Consider the following 25432-nt stretch of genomic DNA (forward strand, 5'->3'; position numbering starts at 1 on the left):
CCTGACCTCATATTTGTTAGCTCAAAAATATCCAACATCTGTGTTAAAAAGATTTTAAATCCGATTCCACATACTCAACATAGACCTATAATGCTTCAATTCAACCCAGCAATTATGCCTAACACCGTCCCTTACAGACGACGATTTAATTTCCAAAAAGCTAATTGGAAGGGTTTTGTGGAAGATCTTGACAGCTCCATAGAAGAAGTCCCTCCAAGCCCTCAAGAGTATCCAGAATTCATAAAAATACTGAGGAAAATCTCCACCAAACACATCCCCCGAGGATGCCGCACAGGCGTTTCCAGTGACATACAAGCCCAGTATGCTGATTACAACTTTACAACACCAACCCCTTCTCAGAAGAGACTATCCAAGCAGGAGAAAAATTATGCTCCAAGATGGCAGAGGAAAGGCGTTCCTCATGGAAAAAAGAAATAGAAGCCCTTGATATGACCCATAGTAGCAGAAAGGCATGGAACTTTATCAACAGAATTAGGAAGGATTTCACTAAGCCATATGAGCATCCGCAGGTAACAGCTAATCAAATTGCTCACCAGCTGCTTCTGAATGGAAAATTCACTAAAAAACACACAAAAAATAAGATACTTAGAACCCCAAGTGAGGAACAAAATATGATTAACTCAGATTTCACCATCACTGAACTCAACGCTGCCATAAACCTATTAAAACCTAGAAAATTTGCAGGCCTTGATGATGTCTGTAATGAAAAGATTAAACATTTTGGAACCAGGACTAAAGAGTGGTTATTAAACCTATACAACACTTGCCTCAGAACCCTAAGGATACCAACTATCCGGAGGCATGCCAAAGTGGTGGCCTTTCTGAAACCAGGGAAAACCCCAACCAAAGCAAAAAATTATAGACCTATATCACTACTCAGCAACCTCTTTAAAATAGGCTACAACCCCTAATCAAACCCCATCTTATTGCTGAACAGACTGGCTTTGGACCAGACAAATCCTGCACATCACAAATTCTCAACCTAATTCAATATATAGAAAATGGTTATGTACAAAAACTAGCCACAGGAGTAGTCTTTGTAGACCTAACTGCAGCATATGATACCATAAACCATCTCACACTCAGAAATAAAATATACAGAATAACTAGAGACTATCACCTTGTCCTCCTGATCCAATCACTCTTGGAAAACAGATGCTTTTACGTGGACCTTGGGGATACGAAGAGCTGCTGCTGGCACCACCCAAAAAAATGGCCTCCCCCAGGGAAGTGTGTTATCACCATTACTTTTCAACATCTACGTAGATGATCTCCTCATCATTCCAGGAACTAGAAATTTTATCTATGCTGATGACCTTGCCATACCTATTCAGTCAAAAAATTTCAAGTCCATTGAAAGTACTCTATCACTTGCCTTAAATAGTCTAACCACATACTATACCAGCAATCAACTAAAACCAAACCCCTTGAAAACCCAGACTGGCATTTTCACCTTAACAATAAGGAAGCCATCAGGAAGCTACAGATTTCTTGGGAAGGCTCTAATATAGAACATTCCTGGAAACCAATCTACCTCGGTGTGACTCTCGATTGCACATAAAACCCACATAGAAAAAACAAAGGCAAAAGTGAATGCAAGAAACAACATACTAAGAAAGCTTACCTCCTTCAAATGGGGGTGCAGACCCTAGCACACTGAGATCTTCTGCCTTGGCCCTTTGCTATTCTTCTGCTGAATATGCCTGCCCAGTATGGTCCAGATCCTGCCATGCTGAAAAACTTGATCCAACATTGAATGAAAGCTGCCGCTTAATTACAGGATGCCTGAACCAACACCACTAAAAGGGGAGCCAAACATGAGCTGTGGACATTGAAGTCCTCAAGGATGACTTAGACTACAGAAAGTTGAGCTTTAGAGAGAAAAAAATTGAAGGGGTCAGGGTGGCTGATGAAGTTTGGAGAGCGACAGAGGGAGCATATGAAAAGGACAGGTTGATTTGGTAAAGAAATTTTGAACGAAAGCAGGTCAAATAGTGGGGGATTCAATGATTTGCAGTCTCCAGCATGGTATGTCAATTCTCACAAATGTCATCCTTGTGGCAGAAAGAGCTTGTAATGTAATAGAAAGGGGATGGTAAATCCCTTTATGTTTTTATAGCCGGGTACGAAACTCGGATCGAAATCCATAGAGTTTCATGCCGAAAAAACTATCGGCGAGCCCAAGTGTAAATGATCACTTGGGTAGTACAACACCAGGGCAACTCCATGCAAAGGTGGAGCAAGCTCCGTCACTAACTTTAATATTCTCTCATAATGTAAAACCCAGCTCCTAAGAGATGTATATATATTGTTTTACATTATGAGAAGAGGTCACTACCCAGACCGGTTTCAATCTTTTTTGAGGTCTCATCAGTGAGTAGGTAGACCTGGAATATCAAGGTTTTAAGTGAACACGAACTTACATACCTCTACTATCGAATTGCCGAAGTGGTGTACTCCTATATTTATTGTTAATTACTAATTTAATAAGATGAAAGGCTATTTTACCAGCGAATATGTTAATAGAAAGGGGGATGGTAAATCCCTTTATGTTTTTATAGCCGGGTACGAAACTCTGATCGAAATCCATAGAGTTTCATGCTGAAAAAACTATCGGCGAGCTCAAGTGTAAATGATCACTTGGGTAGTACAAAACCAGGGCAACTCCATGCAAAGGTGGAACAAGCTCCGTCACTAACTTTAATATTCTCTCATAATGTAAAAAACAGCTCCTAAGAGATGTATATATATATTGTTTTACATTATGAGAAGAGGTCACTATCCAGACTGATTTCAACCTTTTTTGAGGTCTCATCAGTGAGTAGGTAGACCTGGAATATCAAGGTTTTAAGTGAACACGACCTTACATACCTCTATTACGTGTTCACTTAAAACCTTGATATTCCAGGTCTACCTACTCACTGATGAGACCTCAAAAAAGGTTGAAATCGGTCTGGGTAGTGACCTCTTCTCATAATGTAAAACAATATATATACATCTCTTAGGAGCTGGGTTTTACATTATGAGAGAATATTAAAGTTAGTGACGGAGCTTGTTTCACCTTTGCATGGAGTTGCCCTGGTGTTGTACTACCCAAGTGATCATTTACACTTGGGCTCGCCGATAGTTTTTTCGGCATGAAACTATGGATTTCGATAGATTTCAATCCAAGTTTCATACCCGCTATAAAAACATAAAGGGATTTACCATCCCCCTTTCTATTAACATATTCGCCGGTAAAATAGCCTTTCAGCTTATTAAATTAGTAATTAACAATAAATATAGGAGCACACCACTTCGGCAATTCGATAGTAGAGGTATGCAAGTTCTTGTTCACTTAAAACCTTGATATTCCAGGTCTACCTACTCACTGATGAGACCTCAAAAAAGGTTGAAACCGGTCTGGGTAGTGACCTCTTCTCATAATGTAAAACAATATATATACATCTCTTAGGAGCTGGGTTTTACATTATGAGAGAATATTAAAGTTAGTGACGGAGCTTGTTTCACCTTTGCATGGAGTTGCCCTGGTGTTGTACTACCCAAGTGATCATTTACACTTGGGCTCGCCGATAGTTTTTCCGGCATGAAACTCTATGGATTTCGATCCGAGTTTCGTAAGCAGCTATAAAAACATAAAGGGATTTACCATCCCCCTTTCTATTAACATATTCGCCGGTAAAATAGCCTTTCAGCTTATTAAATTAGAGCTTGTAATGTAGTTTGGGCAGTTGAGGTGGTATACAGTGGCTACTGAGGTTGCCAGTTGGGGTTCTGAAAGCATACATTTTGCATTCACTGCACCTCAATATTTTCGAAAAATCTATGCCACCTGCATTCCATTCAGGTTCTCCTCCATCCACTCAAAGGAATAGTAATAAAGAACTCTGAAGATCAGATAGTATATGGAATCAAACCTGCTAGCAACATGTTAGGTTTCTGATAAGATAGCATAAGTATATAATCATGCTGCCATCTATGATGCTACATCATGAATGAACAGAGGTAGGGAGGTCAAAAAGTAGTAGTGGTAGGTAGGTAGTGGCACTGTCAAGGCCATGTTATGGCTTGGAGATTGGATGCTTCTGTATGAATTACATGTCTAAGAGTCTACCTCCTTCCACTGCATGTCCTTTATTTCACAGATAAAACACCATCATGAGAGTAAACCCAAACAGATATAGTGTAATAGCAGTAAAAATAGAAAACAAACTTATCTCAAAAAAGTTCACAAAGATTTTAAAAAGCAAGCAAACATTACCAAAAAAATTGCATTCACATCTACTTCAAGAATGTTCACAGTATAAATACCAACAAAATGATGGGCACCACCACCTACAGAGATCCAAACTGACCTATTTTTGACCAAACCCCAAAATTGTAATTACAACCTTTATTTCACAGATGAAACATCATCATGAGAGTAAACCCAAACAGATATAATGTCATAGCAGTAAAGACAGAAAACAAACTTATCTCAAAAAAATTTACCAAGATTTTAAAAAGCAAACAAACGTTACCAAAAAAATTGCATCCACATCTACTTCAAGAATGTTCACAGTATAAATACCAACAAAATGATGTGCAACACCACCTACAGAGATCCAAACTGACCTATTTTTGACCAAACCCCAAACTGCAATTACAACCAACCCCCCCCTTCCTAGCCAATCCACTTTAAATATAAAAACTGTGCTCTGTATGATGTACTCTGCCACAAATGTGGCATATGTCTTTTTTGTGCAATCTTTTTTTGTACAGGACAGCAAATCTCAAAATCTCATCTTCTTTCTGATACATAGTTTTCTTCACCCATTATGTATTATTCATGTAACTATCACTTCCCTAATTCTGAAACTCACTCTGACCTCTCTAGATTCTTATATTGAAAAATAAATTCCTGTAAAAATTTTTCCAGCAAAAACAGAGCCAGTTCGGACTGTGAACATTGCCCCCACACTCGACTGGCTCTGTTTTTTCCCCAATTCTACTGGCAAAAGCTGAAAGAGAATCAGAAGTATTTGCTTTAAGCAATAACATTTAGCAAACCATTAATCAACAAGGTAGAATACTAGGCATTCCTTGCCAATCAAACTGAATTGCTACACCTTTTCTTAAACAGTTCATCCAGATAAATATTGTTGATTACATGGTAACTCAGTAATCTTGTAAACGTTTCATCTAGTGGAATGACCTGCCCTAAGCTATTCTCAACCTTGCATACTTGGACTTCACAACAAAGTCTAATAGGAACACCTCTTAGATTTTCCAAGAGAAGAATGATACCAGGAAGTCACCTTTGATAGTTGTTGGTGTCGCAGTTGTCATCACAATTTCTGTCCATCCAGAGACAGACAGAAATTGCAACCAATGACTATTGTTTCCACTCTTGGAACAATGGGGTCACCTGGGAGGTTATGTAAAGGTTTCTCCAATCCAATCATTAATCATATATTCAAAAATTTATTCAGCATCTACTCTATAAAATCTTTTAAGTAACTTATGTTTTTCTTTTTATCATATCCTTTCTTTGTATGGAGACTACTGAATGAGTGGAATGGGTTGCCAGAGACAATCATGAATGTTCTGTGAATAAATGAGTTTAAGGATGAGCCTCCTACAACCAATTCTTCAGATATCATCTCCAGGAATATACCAATCTAATAATAATAATTTAAAATTAAGTCCTTGAGTCTCAAGAAAACAGATTCAATGAGATAATTACCCAGTATCCGCATGAAGAAAGCCGGACAAATGAAAAAGAATATCTACTTCCAGTGGTGTAATTTGAGACATCTGTTGGGCAGCATACAAAAATTCCTCTGCAAATGAAATTCAAATAATGTGATAAAAATAAACATTTTAAACTTAAATAATGCACAATTATCAGAATAGAATGTTTAAAGAATGAAAACTGTTTATTTGTAAAATGTAGAAAGAGTCCCAATATTAAGCAATACGTTATGTAAGAAATAAGAAAGTATAACGAACTGCATAAAGTTCTGTCCTCTTGAAACCATAGTAGCATGTTGGAGGAATCAAGAAGTCAGTAAGAATGTTTTCTTCAAATACTTTCCTCTAATTATAAAATATTATAATCATAGCATAATTAGTAACTATTATGAATCTACTACTTTCACATTACTGTAATTAATGTATTATTATTATTAAGAGACAGACCTCCAGGGAGTCAGGGACTCATCAAGGGAGGCCACATACTAAAAGCACCAGCTGTCATACTTATTCTTGCATTCATTCACACTGCTTGCACTCTCAAAACATCCAATGGCAATCCATTCCAATCACACACCACCCTATGAGAGAAAACTTTAGCCCTCACCCCCATCTTAGAGGCATTCATTCTCAGCTTCCAAGAATGCCCTCTTGTCCTTTCCCCACTCTCAATAAATAGAAAAATTCCATTAACTGAAATCCTGTATGATCCTTTGAGAAGTTTGTAAGTGCTACCCTTACATCACGTCCAGACTTGATATAGGCCTAAGCTTTTACAAGTGTTTTACCCTATGCCTGTTCTAGTTATCATTGTAGTCATTCTCTGGTGGCAACGCCATGCCACCAGTGTGCCCTGTAGAGCCCTCAAGGAAAGAACTTTTATATCCTTCTGCGTAAGTCCAAGCTGTTTTAAGCCCTTATAACTATCTGCACTCCATACGCCATGTAAAGAGATGGTGGCACTGGTAAACCTCGGAGTTGCCCCATGCTCCTCATATCTTACTAACTAGATCTTGGTTATTTTTATAATAGTTTATTTTATTATTATGACTATAGGCTAGTGGGCGCCCTGTTTCCACCACCTGGGCATCAACTACCCAAACGTCACCATCTCTTTTAATCACTAAATCTGGCTTACGCAAACACTTAAATCTTGCAGACTCACATCCCCCATATATCACTTTTTCACAGTCAGCCATCCTCTTATCCACGCTCATTTCTATAATCCAAACCCATATTCTCCAATTTAGGCAACGGTCTGCCATGATGTATTCGGTCAAAAGCCTTAGCAAAATCCAAAAGTATCATGGTGGATCCATTCCCCTTGTCAAGTTCAATGGTAACATTGTTATAGAATGTGAGCAAGTTGCAAAAACATGACCTTCCGCTAGTAAACCCATGTTGCTCATTGCAAAGTAGAGATTCACTGTCAACCCATTTTTGAATGAAGCCCTAATCAATTTTTACAAAATGTTTACCACCACTCCTGGGATACTAATCGGTCAATATTGGATACATTGATCTTCGCACCACCCTTATGCAATGGAATTACCATGTTCTTTCCACTGGTGCGGAATCTTCTCTGTTCTGAGACTAATATTAAAATAATCATATTATAAATTCTGAATATTTTTACGTATTAATATTGCTTGTTAGTTTTTGTTTTCATACACGCAGTGTCTGCACTTGTGATGTGCTCGTTATGAAAATATTATATTAGGAGTAATATGTAAAGAAGTAAAAATATTGAAGTACTTACTTAATTGATTATTTGTATTATTTATAAGAAAGTTTGTTGTATTTTTTAATGTTGAATTTTGTGTTTATGAAAGACTTTCTTCAGCGCTGGTGGATACAGCGAGTCAGCCATATTTTTACAATGCGTAGTTTCTGACGTTGTTGAAGTGCGCATGCTCCCGGAGTGAACTTGATGTTTGATTGACAGCTGACAAGAAAGCATTGCGTATCCAAGTTACAGTGGTAAACAAGAGAGCGTTCGGAAAGTTTTTTAGAACACTGGCCAAGGAATATTCAAGTTGGGAGGAACTTGATTTTTTGTGTGCGGCAGTTAAAAGGAAATTTTATATTGTATTCCGAAAAAGGAATAGTGGAAATAATATGTTCCAAGAAGGAATAAGTACAGAAGAAAAAGGAAATCTTGAAACTAAGTTTTTATAAACTGGCCGAGGAATATTCAAGTTGGGAGGAACTTGATTTTTTTGTGTGCGGCAGTTAAAAGGAAATTTTATATTGTATTCCGAAAAAGGAATAGTGGAAATAATATGTTCCAAGAAGGAATAAGTACAGAAGAAAAAGGAAATCTTGAAACTAAGTTTTTATAAACTGGCCGAGGAATATTGAAGTTGGAAGGAACTTGATTTTTTTTGTGTGCGGCAGTCAAAAGGAAATTTCATATAGTATTCCGAAAAAGGAATAGTGGAAATAATATGTTTCAAGAAGGAATAAGTAAAGAAAAGGGAAATCTTGAAACTAAGTTTTTATAAACTGGCCAAGATATATTCAAGTAGGAAGGAACTTGATTTTGTTTTGTGTGAGGCAGTAAAAAGGAATTTTAAAGGGATCCTAAAAAATGAAGTACAGAACCTTGTAACTTCTGGAAAGAGCCTTAACAGGAAGAGAATAAGACTATGAACATTTTTTTTGTGATTGTAAAAAAAAAGGTGTTTTGTCTTAAGAGTAAGTTTATATTTTTTTAATAAGGCCTTGGATCCATATAATCTGTAATTGTAGTTATGTATTTTTACTAGAAGTGTATATATGTTGTTTTAAGTTTTATTAAATGTGTTTATTTTGTACTTGGTATTGAGTCAATGATTAATTGGATTCTGAAAGAGTGAGTTAAAGTCATTGCACCAATTGGAGTGAACTCTTTGTGCAAATATAATAACATATAGGGACACTCGGAGTCAAAAATAAAAATAATTGTTAGTAAATGAAATATTATTTATAATACACATTATAAATAACAATGAGGCAGCCTATATACAGGATAATTCAATAAATATTAACAATGGTGCAGCATATAAGATAAATTCATTAAATATTAACAGATACATTGATCTTCGCACCACCCTTATGCAATGGAATTACCATGTTCTTTCCACTGGTGCGGAATCTTCTCTGTTCTGAGACTAATATTAAACAGCCTGGTCAAAGGAATAGCCAGTTCAGCTGAATAATCTTTTAGCACACGTGTTGATATTCCATCAGTCCCTATTGCTGAATTATTATTCAGTTTGTGCAACAGCTCTGATACCTCGTCCACATACACCTGAATTTCTTCATCCAGTGAAGAGGTAGCAGTGAGCTCAATGTCACGTACACCAGGTTGATAGCTTTTAACAAATGGACAGTCATTAGTTAAACAACCTCTTCTGCATCTGTAACCCTCACACCATCTGCATTTAGAAGATTATTCATATTCATTCTTTCTTTTACTTACAGCATATCGATAGAATTCTTATGGGTTCTCTTCAGCATGCAGAGCCAGTTTCTTTTCATACTCAGACTTTGTTTTCCGTACAAGAGTTGCGACTATTCTAGCCTGATGCCTATAATTTTCATAATGCACATCATACTTAGGCACACGGTATTCCCTCCACATCATCCTTTTCTTACGAATCTCTTACTTAATAAGATTACACATCCATTTGACTACTACCCTATTTATTCTTCAAACTCTCAGAACATATTCTGATATCACATCATTTAAGTATTGTTTAAAAGCTTCCCATGCACTGTCAATATTCTTCCCATCGATCAACCGATCCCATTCCAGTGAACTCAGTATATGCCTCAGTTGGTCATAATTTCCTGCTTTGTAATTCAGCATATAACCTTTTCTGAATGGAACATTCATAAACTTAGTCACTTCCTAAGTGAGTACCACATGATCACTGTCACCAACCAGAGGCAGAATAGTTACATCTTTAACTGAAACTGAAAAAGTGAGCTTCTGACACTATAATCAAATCTAATACTCTTTGACCTTGAGTTCCTTCTGTCACATGCTGCTTGAGGAAATTGTCCCGCAACAGCTAAATAAATGCATTTTCAATCCTCTCATGAGATTCTACTGCTACCCAAATAATATTTGGATAATTAAAGTATCCCATTATGATTACTCTTTTTGCGCTCATCTTGTTTATTTGGTGATGCATTTCTTCATCACCAGCAACCGATCCCCCAGGTCTGTAACAACACCACACTATGTAATTGATATTGTTAGATTCCACATCATGCCATAAGGCTTCAAACTCACTGCCAATATGAAATACTGTTAGTAGTAGTAGTACTACAATCATAGGTCTCAACTCTAACTGGATTCAAGTCATTCAACATCATTAGCAGAATGCCCCATCCTCTTCTATCCTTCCTAAAATAGTGTACCCTTTACACTCGATAGCAGTTAGTATGTCTGATTCTGATAGCCAGGTCTTACTAATGCCTACAATCTGAGGTCTCAACATATTGACTAGGCCAACAAATTCTATCCCTTTGTTTGTCATACTCCCATGTACAGACATAATAATGTACCTGCATGTTCTTTTGTACACTCTTGTCTGCAGTATGCATGACACAGTTGAACAACTTTCAGATCTCTATTCTTCTCTAGTGTCTTATACATGTAGACATCTTTGCACATGTTTGATGAATCCGAACCAGACGAACACAAAGTCGAAATCGTTCTCTCCTCATCAACATTTCCATGACAGAGCTCATTCCCATCATTAACACAGTTATATAACATTGTCGCTCTTACACTCACATTCTCACCATCCCCTCCCTTTATAATTTAGTTTCCCTGACCCTCTGTGTTAGGTCCCATGCTAGTTATTAGTTTTTTCTAGACTCCTGATACCAAATGCATTCAGGTGTAGGCCATCCCTATCGCTAAAACCTTTGATTACAGTTATATAAGAAAGAAATATTATTGGTTTATATCATTCTATAAGCAATATTTACAGAATGAATAAATACACCTATTGTTATTTAAACTTTTATTGTTTGTCATTACTGAATCTCATATTAGGTGGTTGCAATGATTTTTGGTGACAAGGTTACAATGAGCCATTACATTATATTGAAGATTTATGACTTAAATTTTTTTTTCTAAGAACTATTTATATTATTTGTCACTTATCGTATTTTATGTTTCAACACTAATTACAATGTCATTCTCAGGTGTTGGTGTCAAATTTAAAAGTGCTACTAAAATTATCCTATTAGCATTATAAATCAAATGGCTGTAAGAATCATTGTTGAAAAAAAATAAAATAAAATAAAATAATAATACTAATAGCCTAAGTAATGACAGTGAGATAAATTGTGATGACAAACAATGATCATAAACAGAATTTTATAATAAATTTAGTTTAATCCTTTACCCAAGTGTAGGCAAACAAAGTTTGCACTTGAAGTAGTTCAGGACTGAGGCAGCTTGCAGCAAAGGTGGACCAAGCTCTCATCACTCCTTGTCTCAGTATCTCCCATAATGCAAAGCACATCTCCTTGCAAACATGTATAATGCTATGCGTTAAGGGAAGGGCCACTACCCAGACCGGTTTCGACCTTTATTGAGATCTCGTCAGTGGGAGGCAGATCCAGAAGTGGTGATACAAAGGCAGAAGCAATGGAGAGGTCATATTTACTTATACGAGTTGCCAAAAGGTGTATCACCTTATTATTAATTTACTCTGGATTTAGAGAAAGATGTTGTAAGTTTATTTTCCACTTGGTTAGACTTTACCCACGTGTAGCCCAAGTTTACCCAAGTTAACCAAGTGGAAAATAAACTTCCAAAATCTTTCTCTAAATCCAGAGTAAATTAATAATAAGGTGGTACACCTTTTGGCAACTTGTATGAGTAAATATGACCTCTCCATTGCTTCTGCCTTAGTATCACCACTTCTGGGTTCTGCCTACCACTGATGAGACCTCAATAAATGGTCGAAACCGGTCGGTAGTGGCCCCTTCCCTTAATGCATAGCATTATACATGTCTGCAAGGTGATGTGCTTTGCATTATGGGAGATACTGAGACAAGGAGTGATGAGAGCTTGGTCCACCTTTGCTGCGAGTTGCCTTAGTCCTGAACTACTTCAGGCACAAACTTTGTTTGCCTACACTTGGGTAAAGGATTAAACTAAATTTATTATCGTCTAACCAAGTGATAAATAAACTTCCAAACAGAATTATAGCAGAGCTGGGTGAGGAGAAATGAGTGCACTTTGTGACTGTGTGAATTATATAAGGGTGACAGAATGTATTTAAATGGTTTTGATGTGAGTCAACTAGAGAGATTATTGAGTGATGACAGTGGGGATATCTGAGAAAATAAGAGGTGACATGGAAGAGCTGATGAAGAGGATAAGAGATTGAATGAGTGCTTCTAAATAGAGAGATGGGCAGCATTAGTGAGATGACAGAGCCAGAATATAAGAAAGTGGGGAAATGGGGGAGTCACGACAGATGCTGGGAGCAGTGTGATAGAGACAACAAAGGAATGAGATGGTGTGAAATGTAGGGGGGAGGCATTTGAATCTAAAAAATTATAGGATATGGCATGACAGCAAGGAATGGCCAAGATCAACAATGCAGCAGTCATGTGTGAGTACTATCAGCAGGACTTGTTATAGATCCAAAAGTGAACTACAATGTTTGTTTATGAATGCCAAGGATATCAGAAATAAAGGGAATGAAACTGTTATACTGATTGAATTAATTTGTCCAAAAATTGTTGGAATAAGTGAAATATGGCTGGATGATGTTGTCATCCTATGGGAATAGAGATGGACAGGAATACTGCTTTTTCAGGTATAATGTGGCAAGTTTGAGGAAGGATATGCTATGCTGTTGATGATAGCAGAGCAATGCCCGTGCAACGATGAGACATAAACGAGGATATAGTGACAGTAGTTTTGAGGAAGTATGGTGTGAGGTAGTGAAAAGAATGAAATAAGTCACTAACTATCAATAATTGTCCGGAAATCTCTGTTATTTGAAGTTATGGAGCATTCCAGGTTTTTTAATAACATTAATATCAGTATACACACAGTAGGAAGCAGTATGTCATCGTAGCAGTTGAATACAGGTGGTATGGCAACACAAAAAGAACTCGGTGACTTCAAGAGAGGTATCATCATGGGCTGTCACATTGGTGGCATATCCATACATGCCATTGCCACTCAAATGGAACATCCAAAATCAACAGTTGTCGGTGTGATCAACAAATGGAGAGGTCTGGCATCACTAGTGCAGGAAAACAACCAGAGCAGTCACCGAAAATGACTGACATGGACAGGAGGGTGTTAAAATGGGTGGCACACAAAATCTGGCTATAATCAGCACAGACCATCCGTGATGAGTTCCAGAGCATCAGTATCACCATGGTGAGCACTATAATACCATACAAAAAGAACTGTTACTGGGTTTCCACAGAAGAGCAGAAGCATGTGATAATCAGGTGCTGCCCACACTGTGGAGTTTTTATGGAAAGGGCCACCATTACTATGAAGACAATAATGCTCCATGCCACCAAACTGCAGCTGTTATGGAATGGTATGAAGAGATGGGTGTTAAATGACTGCCCTGGCCTGTGCATTTGGTGTTCAATGGGGTTGAACACCAGTGGGGCAAATTAGAGCAACAATTGAGGGTCCAGAGCAGCAACATGTTCTCGATCTGTTGCTGAACTCAGTGCTGCTTTGATGGAGGAATAGAGATAAATTCCATCTGATGTCTGCCGCACATTGGTGGAAAGCCTCTCTCAAAGGGTGCAGGAGGTGATCAAAGCCAAAGGTGGACATACCTGATATTAGGGTTCACCTGCTGGTATCAACTGTAAATTACTGAAGTGTCCGGACAATTATTGGTAGATATTGTAGTTGGTTATTGCTTTAGACTTAACAATGTGGAGGGCAGTGATAAGGAAACATATAGGAAAATAAGAAATAGGTAATCATTACAAGTGAATTTAATTATGGTAAAACAGACTAAAATGAAAAAATGGCATCAAACTCTGGTGGGATCTCCAATAAATTTGTTAATCATGAAATGCCTGCAACATAAGTCAGTAATGCACTTTGTTGCTATTATTAATGCAATGCTAAAATATCGCTACTTCTAATCACAATGAAAAATACTGACACAATCTTAATCCTGAAACCAAGAAAAACAGCACAATTTCCTTAAATCCACTGCCCATTCAGAATTCTCTCCTTGTTCTTTAGCTTGATGAGCCTCTAAGGTCCTTTGGTGCATATAACAAATTCTTCCACTCTATTCTGTCTTGCGCACTTCAGTTCACTCAGACCAACCGCTACAACAATTGTTGTGGGGGTTGGTCAATATCTTTAACAAACCAGCTGGAATGTAGTGTAGCTTGTTCTCTGTGTATAGTTGTATGCTCCAGAAGATGACCTTGACATAAAGGTCGAAACGTCGAGTGTACATTTTAGTTATATTAAACTAAAGTTTTTATTCAAACATGGTAATTATCTCCATAATTTTCAAAAATGAATAAAAAAAAGTCTCATTGACTATGTTATTGTTGATAATGATGTTTTCTCCCTGGTGCAGGACACCAGAGTGTACAGAGAATTTGAAATAGGAAGTGATCACTATTTAGTCTTGAGCAGGATAAAACTGAATTTCATACTGAAAAGAATAACATGTAAGAAAGTTTTAAGGCGAATAAATGTTGAGCAGCTCTTAGATGTGAACTGTAGACCAAAATACACAAAGATTGTTGAAAAAAAAATGAAAGAGTTTGAGAACAGGAACCAAAACAACAATTGTTGTAGCGGTTGGTCAGTATCTTTAACAAACCAGTTGGATTGTAGTGTAGCTTGTTCTCTGTGTATAGTTGTATGCTCCAAAAGATGACCTTGACATAAAGGTCGAAACGTCGAATGTACATTTTAGTTATATTAAACTAAAGTTTTTATTCAAACACGGTAGTTGTCTCCATAATTTTCAAAAATGCATTCGGATCACCATGTAAGCTTAAAAGAAAGAAATTTTCCTATTCCTTGCCTCTTCTCTCCATGTGAATTTGTGCACATTTTTATCTTGGAACATGGTGTTAGTAATAACCAGTCCATGTCCTGAGCAGAAATCCAACAGATATTTTGCAATTTTATTATTAGCTTTGCTCTTTTCTCCAAATTTTCCCCAAATATTTTTGTATGTCTGACAATCATTTCCTACTCTGCTATTTAGATCCCCAACAAGGACCAACTTTTCCTTTTTCAATGTGTCAGTTGCTTTTTCCAAAGCCTCAAAAAATTCTTCCACTTCTACCTTAGTAGAACCTTCTGTGGGATCATAGGCACAAATAAGTCTCATTGTGCAGTTCCCCATTCTGATATTTGCCCACATTACTCTACTTGAGACTGCCTGCCATTCAAGAAGATTAGCCTCATATTTTGTGTTGAATACTATGGCTACTCCTTCTTTTCCTGGATTGTCATTGCCTGAATATAACATCTTGTATTTATTGCTCAGAAAGATCTCACCAGTTTTTGTCTTTTTTTGTTTCAGTCACCCCTATTATGTCAATTTGGTACTTATCTAATTCCTCAGCTAGCTCCATTTCTTTGACTGAATGGCAAAGAAATGGAGCCTGAATTGAGTCTAAATGGAGTTTAAGATGAAAGAATTCAGCTACTGAACAGCGAAAAGTTCAGTAGCTGACTTTTCGCTGTTCCCTGGCGAAAACAACGGGGGCCTTGTTTAACCTGCGACGTCCCAGCCGGCATGAAATTTTGTCATGTTGTACCATCATTTTCTATATTGGTTTAAGCTCATAAGAATATAATTTGGTTCGGCTAAATCCCAAATTGCCAGGCCATCCTCGTTCGTTCAGTATCCAGGTAGATACCAACAAGGTGCACCACGAGAAGGTGAGGATTGGACATTAGGTCAGAAGCCCTGGTCGGTTCTCCACATTCCTTTAAAGGCTATGTGGAGGTCTCCTCTCAGTTATACAGCTTTGACCCTTAAGTACCCCAGGTTATGCTCATAACAATAATAATGATAAAATAATTTATAAAATGAAAAAAAAAAAAAAAAAAATGACATTGAAGAAAAATTCACAATTTACATAAATTATGAATTTCCAAATAAAAATTTTAATTAGGAAATTCAGATAATTTCTTACCTTTAGTGACTTCCAACTGAGTATTTCCTTTAGTAAAAGAAAGATAAATTTTCTTCACAAGTTCCATATTGTTCAGTAATGTCATAAAAGCCATGAAATATGGAAATGTAACCATGTGACCTGCTGTTCCACCTGCAAGCTGATAAACAAAGTTAAACATGATTTAGCTAATACTTGCAACAGCATGTCATTACTATCACAGAATTTTAAAACAGCAATACCTTAAGAATTACTTACAGCCACTAAATTTCTTTTGACATCTTCACTTAATAAATGACTTTTCACAGAAATCATGATATCACTAAAGTCCATTGCAGTAATGCACCCTTTTCTTTTTTTATCAAACTTTCTAAAGGCTTGAAGTGCATGTTCTTCATGAAAATCCTTAAAGAGATCAATGAAAGAAAAATAGAAAAAAATAAAATAAATAAAATCTATGAAAAGAAATTAAACTACAGTAAATCACATTTAATTAAAATATTAATTTAAAAATGTTAATTAAATGTTAATTTAAGTCAGCCTTTAATTCAAAGCAAATCTCATTTCCTCACAACTGAAATAGACTTAACTGTTAATTCAAATATGATATGCACATATACTGACTATTTAACTATTTAATATCAGGTATATTAAATTACACTAACTGTTCAACAGGGTGAACAGTCAATGGTTCAATTAAATCAGCTACATCACAACTAATCAGAAAAATTAATTTATCCTCTATAACATTTTAGGCTTTTTAAAGTCTGAAAAGCTACTTTTAGAAAATAAGGTTGCATCAGTTTGTTTTAAAGAAGAGCTCCTCCAATAACTCAGTCAACAGACACAAATCCCTTTGTTGGAAAGACCTGTGTTCAAATTTCCATCTGTGAGTGAACCTTTAACAGGTCTCTCAACTAAAAATGAGTTAGCCAGCCTGTAGGAGAAAAAAATAAACAACTTAGGAGTATTTTTCCTCCCAGAGAGTATTTCATCCCTGAAAACAGGCAAACCAGCATGTGATTGACAACACATATCTACAGACACAGAACACTTCATGAATTGATGATAATCTGCACTGACCCCTGGCTAGGAAGTAGTAACTTCTGACCAATACCTCATCTTGCATCCAAATGCTAATACAGTAGACTCTCGACTATCCAGCCTAATGTGGCAGAAGGGCATGCCGGATAACACAAAAGCCGGATAGGCCGGAGTTCTAGGCCTACCTTTTCACACAAATGTGAAAAGGTAGGCCTAAGATGAAAGAGTCAAAACTTACAGTTTTTAGTTTTTGAAAAAGTCCTTGATAGATGACCGCTTCACCCTTTTAGCCCTCTTCTGCGATGCAATGTCCCTCCACTTACGCAAGTAGATGATATCAGCTGGCATCGCTTCCTCCTGCTCGCTAATATACTGCAGTGCTGCCTCAATCGTCTTGAACCCTTCTGAATGTGGGATGAGATTTTTCCTGTCATCTAAGGATGCCTCCTCCTCTTCTTCTTCCCCCTGTGTCACCATATCCACAATATCGTTGTCAGTTATTTCATCAACTTCGTCATTTGACATCCATTCTGTAATGTCCTCTGCATTGACATTGTCACAGCTAGATACATTTTTGAGCAAACGAAACAAGTTATCGTTTTCATCTTCCACTTTGGTTTCACATGTGGGTTCAAGGTTGAAATGTCCGCCTTCATGGTCCAAAAGAATTTTCCAAGACTTCACAAGTGATATGTTTCGAATCCCTTTACTAACAATTTACTAACGTAACCAGGAACAGTGGCAAACGTATTCCACACTTGTGGACATCTGATACACAACTGATGAAGTGGGAAAATCCACGCTTTGCATGTCTCAACTTGTGTTATGCACATGGTACATAGGAGGATTGTAGCAGACACCCATTTGCAACACCTTGGCAAAGTAAATTACATTACGTATTCCTCATTTTATCACGGAGAATTACTGTATTATTATAATTCTCCATGATAAAATCCGGGCTCCGGATAGTCACGAGCCGGATACTTGAGAGTCTGCTGTACTGGTATCCTGGATATTCCCATGTGCTAACAACAAAAGTAATTTTTGCTGATCATGCAAGAAAAGATTATCATTCATGCAAGCATTTCACACCACATCTCTTTCAAATATCAGAATATGTGTTTTGCACTTAGAAATAACAATATAAACAAGTTATTTCAAGTTTTACTTTTTTAATACAATTTCTATTTCCTTAATATATATTAATACAAATAAGAAAATAATTTGCAGATAACACAAAAGGATGCATTTCACAATGGCATTATTATTATTATTTTTGGTAACCTCCATGGAGTCAACAGACTCATCGTGAGAGGCCCACTCAACTAGCAAGATGTCTATCATAACAAACTTTGAAGTTATTTACACTACCTGCATTCACAATGCAGTCCGGCAATGCATTCCACTCACCAACAACTCTCCACACAAAAAATCTACTCCTTGCACTTTTCTTCCCCAGATCTGTAGACAAATTACAGGAATGACCTCTCATTCTTCCCATCCACTCTTTTTTTATAATTCCTTCTGTATTAATCTGATAAAATCCCTTAACTTCAAGGTTACTATCGTATCGCTTATTTTCCTCATATTCACCAATTAACCTCTGCAATCCATATTCCCTAAAACACTTTTCATAACCAACACTCCACAGTCCTGATATCACTTTGGTCATTCATCTTTGGACCCTCTCTAATGCTTAAACATCACAATGTAAATCTGAGCACAATACTACCTATGTGGTCTGACCAATGCCTTATATTGAGGCACCACAACCTCCTTATCTCTACATTTCAATGTACTTTTTATCATAGCAGCAATGCCATGTGCAGTTTTTACAACACCTGCGATGTGTTGAACTTAAATGGTACTTCATTCCACTATCTACTAACACTCCATTCTGAATCTAACCCACTTTCTGAAGTACAGTTTTCACAAATACAGTACATAGCCTTATGTTCCTCTATCCCAAAGTGTAACACCTTGCATTTATTAATATTGAAACAGAACAGACTCCCACGGATTTGTCCAAGCTAAAAGTCTATTCAAATCTTCCTGTAGAGAATTAACATCAGTACTACTCCTGATAATTCTACCTAACTTTGCATCATCGGCAAACATTTGAAAATTCCTAGTCAATCCACATGAAATATCAGCAAACAAGTTAAACAGTAGGGGCCTAAGAACAGAACCCTGAGGCACATCACTGGTCACCTTCCTTTTCTGAGACCTGGGTATATCATACACAACTTGATATTGTTCAGAGCCAATCTCCAATCCATCTAACCAATAGGCTATCCCTATCTTCTGCAGCTTGTACACTAACTTATCATGTGGTAATCCATCAAACACTTTTGCAAAGTCCAAGAATATCACTGTATATGATTCTCCCTTATCCAACACATTCATCACATTATGATAAAACAAAAGCAGATTGCTAAAACAAGACCTGCCCTTCACAAACCCAACCTGAATATCATAGACAATCTCATGTCCATCAACCTAATCTTGTATTCTATTTCCAACCAATTTTTCTGACACTTTTATCGGAACTGCAGATAATTGGAAACTTCTGTTCTTAAACCATTCTTGTGGAGAGGTATTATTTTGCCTTCTTTCCACTCCTGAAGAACCTTCCCCACTGCAAGGCTTTCATTAAATAACCAGATCAAGGACATAGCTAATCTGCATATTCTTTAAAAATATGTGGTGATATGTCATCCATTCCCACATTTTTATTAACATCTAATCCAAGCAATACCTCAAGATGCACTCTAAATCTTTCACCTTTAATTCTCCTAATCCTTGCCTCCCTTCTACATGTTGCACAGAATCATTCACACTATCAAGTGTGAATGATTTTGATATATATGATTATGATATATACTGATGAAGTGTTTGTTAAATAATTCCACTCTATTGTTTACTATGGTTACTCTGTAACCATAACTATCCACCAGTGTCAACCTGCCACAATTATTTTTCCTCTTGCTTGCCACAAAGCACAAAAATTTCCCTTGGATTAGCTTTGACCTGAGTAGGCAATCTCCTCTCATATTCTAATTTTTCTTTTATAACCATGCTTGTCACTTTTCTGGCCTGCAGTTTATATTCTTCATGCATCTGTTCAGTGCAAACTGTCTTGTACTTCCTCCATAACAACTTCTTTTGTAACACTGCTTACTTGATTTCACTTTATTATTATTATATACTGATACAGTTCATTATCATGAAGCTAGAGTTATTTGCATACGTGCAAAAGTTAATTTTGTACCACCTCATTTTGCCATGAAAATGATTAAATAACAGTAAAAAATGAATAAATACATAAAAATTTTAAAAAATTACTATAATATTTCAAATCATTTTACCAGTAGAAAGAATTATAATGGATGTAAAAGGCTTGGATCAAGCAATCTTGAATACAGGCTCAACAAATAATGATAATTATTGTGTCATAATAAATTGGATAACCTGTTATGATTGTTTCTAAATTAGTGTTATATTCCTAATGAGCAGAGGAGAGCATAATTTCATAATTCAAGAGTGGAGCTAGGAGTGATGCAGGGAATTATAGTATCTCTGGTGTAGTCCCTAAGATATTTGAAAGGCTGTTGGGAATAGCATCAAAGGTGCATAGACAGTACTACGATCACCTATAATGAGCTGCATGGCTTTGTAAAAGATGTTGCTTTAGAATTTGCTCATCATCAAATTTCTGATACATGCTGTCAAGGGTGTATCTTACTGTATCAATTTATCTAGATCTTCCTCTGGGTCTTTAATCTGCCATCCTCACAAAGAATCCTTGTTTTGCTAACCTTCCCTCTACCATTCTGTTTAAGTGACAATACCACCTGAGACTAGCAAGCAAACATACTTTAGAATGCTAACAATGTCAAGTGCTTATCTGATACCCACATTTTTAATATGATACTGCTACTGATGTCATCTGTTCACTGACCTAATCTTTCTCAGAACTCTCTGTATCTGTAGTCTCCAGTCTTTGATCAAGTGTTTTATTTCTAACTCAGATCGATAAGTTAAAAGTGGTTTAAATGGTATCTCATATACAAATACTTTAGGATTTGACTAATTTCTCTCTCTTATTCCATATAAATTTATTTTATTTCAATAATGGAATACTGTGGGTTGGCATAATCATAACTTATTTAATTTAAAAACTAATTAAACTAATTATGAGTCAAAGTCAAATAACTGGGAGGAGACCTCCACATAGCCCTTAAGGAATGCGGAGAACCAACTGGGACTTCTAACCTAATGTCCAATCATCACCATGTAATGCACCCCATTAGTAGATATCCACTGGGTACTGAATGAATAAGGATTGACTGGCAATTTGGGACTTAGACAAACACATGGTCTTTCTATTAGCTTAAACCACAAATAATATGATAGTGCAAGATAATGAAATTTCATGCCAGTTGGAGTGTTGCCTAGTTGAACAAGGATGGGCTGGTTGTTGTTTGATGGGCTGCTGTTTTTGTGAGGGAACCAAGGTGAACAGTGAAAAGTCAGCTACTGGAACAGACTCAAACTCAACATCTAGAAGAAGAACATAATCCAACTCAGAAGAACTAAAGATAGTAACCATGGAAAGAAACAATGGAAAGAAATTTGAGCTGGCACAAGAACTGGAAAAGTACTACATGGACATAATTGGCATCACTGAAACAACAGGCGAGATCTTACTAAATAACAAGAATAGGACATTTTATTCAGACAAAAATGATCAAGCAAATGAAGTAGTGATAGCATTCAAGACCAAACATGATGATAAATTTCTTGATTGGAAGGCAGTCTCAAGTACAGTTATGTGGGCAAACTTCAAAACAGGGAAATGGATAATGAAACTTATTTGTGCCTATGGTCCCACAGAAGGTTCTCCTAAGAAATAAGTGGAGGAATTTTTTGAGACACAAGAGCAGGCCTCTGACAAAGAAAATGGAACAATGGGTACTGTTAGAGATTTAAACAGCAGAGTAGGAAATGAATCCCCTGAGGTATACACAAGTGTTGTGGGAAAATTTGGAAAAAAGGAAAAATCTAAAAATAATGGTATCTGCTGGATTTTTGCTCAGGATATGAATTAGTCGTTACTAACACCATATGTTCCAACATAAAGATGTGTGCAAGTTCACATGGAGAGAAGACATAAGAAATAAGAAAAGCATCATTGACTGCTATTGTTGATAGTTATATCTTCATGTGGGTTCAGGATAAAAAAAGAGTGCAGAGGATTTGAAATTGAAAGTGACTATTACTTAGATTTAAGTAGGATAAAAGTGAATATCACATTGAAAAGAACAATATGTAAAAAAAAAAGTTTTACAAAGAATTAAATTTGAGCAGCTTTTGCAGTTAAGCCATAGAATCAACTATACAAACATTATTGAAGAAAGAATGAAGCAGTTTGAAAACATGAGCCAAACATTGGAGTCTCAATGGCAAACCTTGAAGAAAACATTGACTGATTCAGCTAGGGAAGCATTTGGCGAAGTTTCTGCAAGGATAGAAAAAAGTAAGAACAGCATGGTGGAGACAAGAAATTAAAGAAGCAGTCCTGGAAAAGAATAAAGTATACCATAAGTTCCTAGCAAATAAGTAAACAAATGCTCTAAAAAGAATACAGAGAAAAATGTAAGAGAGCTAAGCTATGTGTGAAAGTACCTAAGCAGAAGTTGTGGTAAGACTTCGGTAACAATATAGAAGGTATATATATCAGGAAGGTGGCAAAGTGTTCTAGAGGCTAGTGAAAAAGCTTAGGGGAAAGAGTAAATGTAAAAGGAATTAAAGATAATAAAGGTGACATTAAAACTGAAGATAAGAATATCTTAGATGTCTGGAGTAATTACTTTGAAAGACTGTTAAATGTTATAGTAGTGAGAGAACTGTAGTAGAAAGTTTCCAAGAGCAATGCAAACAGAACTACATATCAATACTTGAGGTAGAAAAAAACATCAAAAACTTGAAATGTTCAAAGCCAGTTGGAGTGGATGACATTCAACCAGAAATACTCAAATGTGGAAGTAGAAAAGTTTTGCACTGGCTACATTGGATAATTTAGAGATCCTGGTCAGAAGGTCAAATTCCAGATGATTGAAGTATACAGTTCTCATAATTCCTATCTATAAAAAAAGGGGGAATAAAGCTGAATATGAGAATTACAGAAGAATTTCTCTACTAAGTGTTTCAGGTAAGATTTACAAGAATACTTGAAAAGAAGCTGGAGAAAAATTGTGAAAGAAAGACTTGGAGAAGAACAAGCTGTATTCAGGACAAAGATTTTCAAAACACTACATTTATATGGGATAAATAGAACAATATAGAGGACAATACGTAGTCTATATATTAAAGTTGTAAGTCAGCAGTAGAATTGAAGGGTATACATAAATATAATTTGATGTCAAATCAGGAGTAAGACAAGGATGCATATTATCTCCACTCTTAGTATCTATATGGATCACATTAGGAATGTGATCAATATAGATGATGTTAGAATTGATTGGAGACATTAATCTAACATTAAAACCTGGTATTAGAATTGGTGATATCAAACTTCCGGTCGCTGGGCTGTCACAGCGCATCGGGGCATCCTCCTCGGTGGCACTACTTTGTAGGCCTCCTGGCTAGGTCCATGGGACCCGCTAACCAATGACTGCTGTGGTCCTCCATTCATATTGGGGGTCGTATGGTTCTGGCATTTTTTTCATTCCATAAAAAATGCCGCTATGTAAAGCATCATGTTTAAACAGAAAAGAATTAAAGCCCGGGTAGTCTCAATATGCCCGGAACGGTGATGTCTGGGTGATATAGCAGGCCCTGCAGTATCGTCAGTCCGTGACTGCTATAAAGAAATTCAATGCAGAAATTGCTTGAATATTGCTACTTGGAATGTAAGAGGATTGAATAAATGTGGTTAATGTGATGAGAGAGAGATGGAGAGATTGAATATTAGTATACTAGGAATAAGTGAAACTTTTTGGAAAAGTGTTATACCCTGATAAGTTAAGGATGTTAAATTTCCACTTATCATGGTATAACAAGCAAAGAAGTAAAAACCCTGGAAAATAATTAAGTAAACATGCTTGTTTCTAAGTAGGTATCGTTGTGAAATTTAGAAAATATTGAATACATTAATTTAAGAAGAAAGAGATAATTAATCAGCTCAAGGAGGATTTTATAATAAAAAAACAAGGGAATTTAGATAAATATGTATAAAGCATGTCCGCACAGTTAGCCTAGTGGCTTTGCGCTTCGCAACCATATGCCTGGGGAAGGAGTGTCCTAGGTTCGATTCCCGTCGGAGATGTGAGGAGCTGAAGGATCTTCCTCAGCCATAGCCAAGTTAGCCTGTCTTGGGCGCGGGCAGTAGGGTTTTTTCCACCAGTTTATCTGGTGTTTTTCATCCCGCAAGCAGGCAAACCGGACCCTTGAACACACAGGGATACAGTCAAGAATACCTTGAGGCACAGGAGTGACCATTCTATCCTCGTATTTCGGTTACGAAATCCAAGCATGCTTGGAAGGTTGTGGGCCTTAAAGGCCTGTTAAAGCCATTGGGATAGATAGATAGATAGATAGATGTATAAAGCATAGTTGCCAGAGATAAAGTGTAAATTAAGAGATTTATGGTTTTGTGTTGATATTAAATTCAATGTAAGAATAACTTCTAAAAGAAAAAGAAAAATGAGCTCGAAGTTCGGGTTGCATGGGGCAAAAGACTGCTTTTGCCCCAAGCGGTTGCATGCTTGGCCTGTGGGGTAAACAAGCAGGAGAGAATGGACATCGTGAGGTCATGTGACAAGAAATCGAGGTGCTGGATGAACAGCGAAGTTTTGGTTTTTTTCCAGATAGGGTGAACATATAAAAGGGTTAGGAAACCCCCGACACACTCTCTTGGTTTTTTTCCGTTGTGTGGAGTTCTTGGATTTCCTCGAGTAGTGAAGGTTTAGCCTGGTGCTGGTTCGGGGATGGCCGAACAATACCTCTAGACTAGGACGATGTTACTGCAGGTAACCCTGTCCTAGATTCCTGGAAAGTAACAGCAGACCATGCCGTTAAAAAGTCAGCAGAAAAAGAATGCTTAAAGTTACCCGTTGTTAGTGTGGAAATTAATTAATGGAATTTAGTAGCAATTTAGATGTTAAAGAATTATTAACTTGTGTGTGAATTATCTGAAGAAAATTGTGTTTTATGGAAAGTCATGAGTGAATAGTAATTAAGTGAATCTGAATATTTGTATGTTGAAGAATGCTTAAAGTTACCAGTTGTTAGTATAGAAATTAATTAATGGAATTTAGTAGTGATCTAGGTGTTAAAGAATTATTAACTCGTGTGTGAATTACTTGAGGAAAATTATGTTCAGAGATCATACCTGATGAAGTTTAGCTATTTAATTGATTTAGATTAGAATGTGTCTATTTAGAGTGATGATTGTTCATGTATGTTAACT

General features: G+C 36.7%; 1 protein-coding gene across 1 annotated transcript in view; it reads right to left on the minus strand.

Moving 5' to 3' along the window:
• aralar1 (calcium-binding mitochondrial carrier protein aralar1) overlaps nucleotides 1–25432 on the minus strand; it is a 510219-nt gene that overhangs the window by 286230 nt on the left and 198557 nt on the right. The window contains exons 7-9 of the mRNA XM_090405723.1: nucleotides 16174–16320; nucleotides 15937–16075; nucleotides 5747–5843 (exon numbers count right to left, since the gene is read on the minus strand). Coding sequence (XP_090261849.1) covers nucleotides 5747–5843; nucleotides 15937–16075; nucleotides 16174–16320 — 383 coding nt within the window. The remainder of the gene's footprint in view (nucleotides 1–5746; nucleotides 5844–15936; nucleotides 16076–16173; nucleotides 16321–25432) is intronic.

Source organism: Typopeltis vanoorti, chromosome 15 (assembly GCF_054136105.1).
Source record: "Typopeltis vanoorti isolate ZY-2024b chromosome 15, IOZ_Tvanoo_1.0, whole genome shotgun sequence".
In the NCBI taxonomy this organism is placed as follows: Eukaryota; Metazoa; Arthropoda; class Arachnida; order Uropygi; family Thelyphonidae; genus Typopeltis; species Typopeltis vanoorti.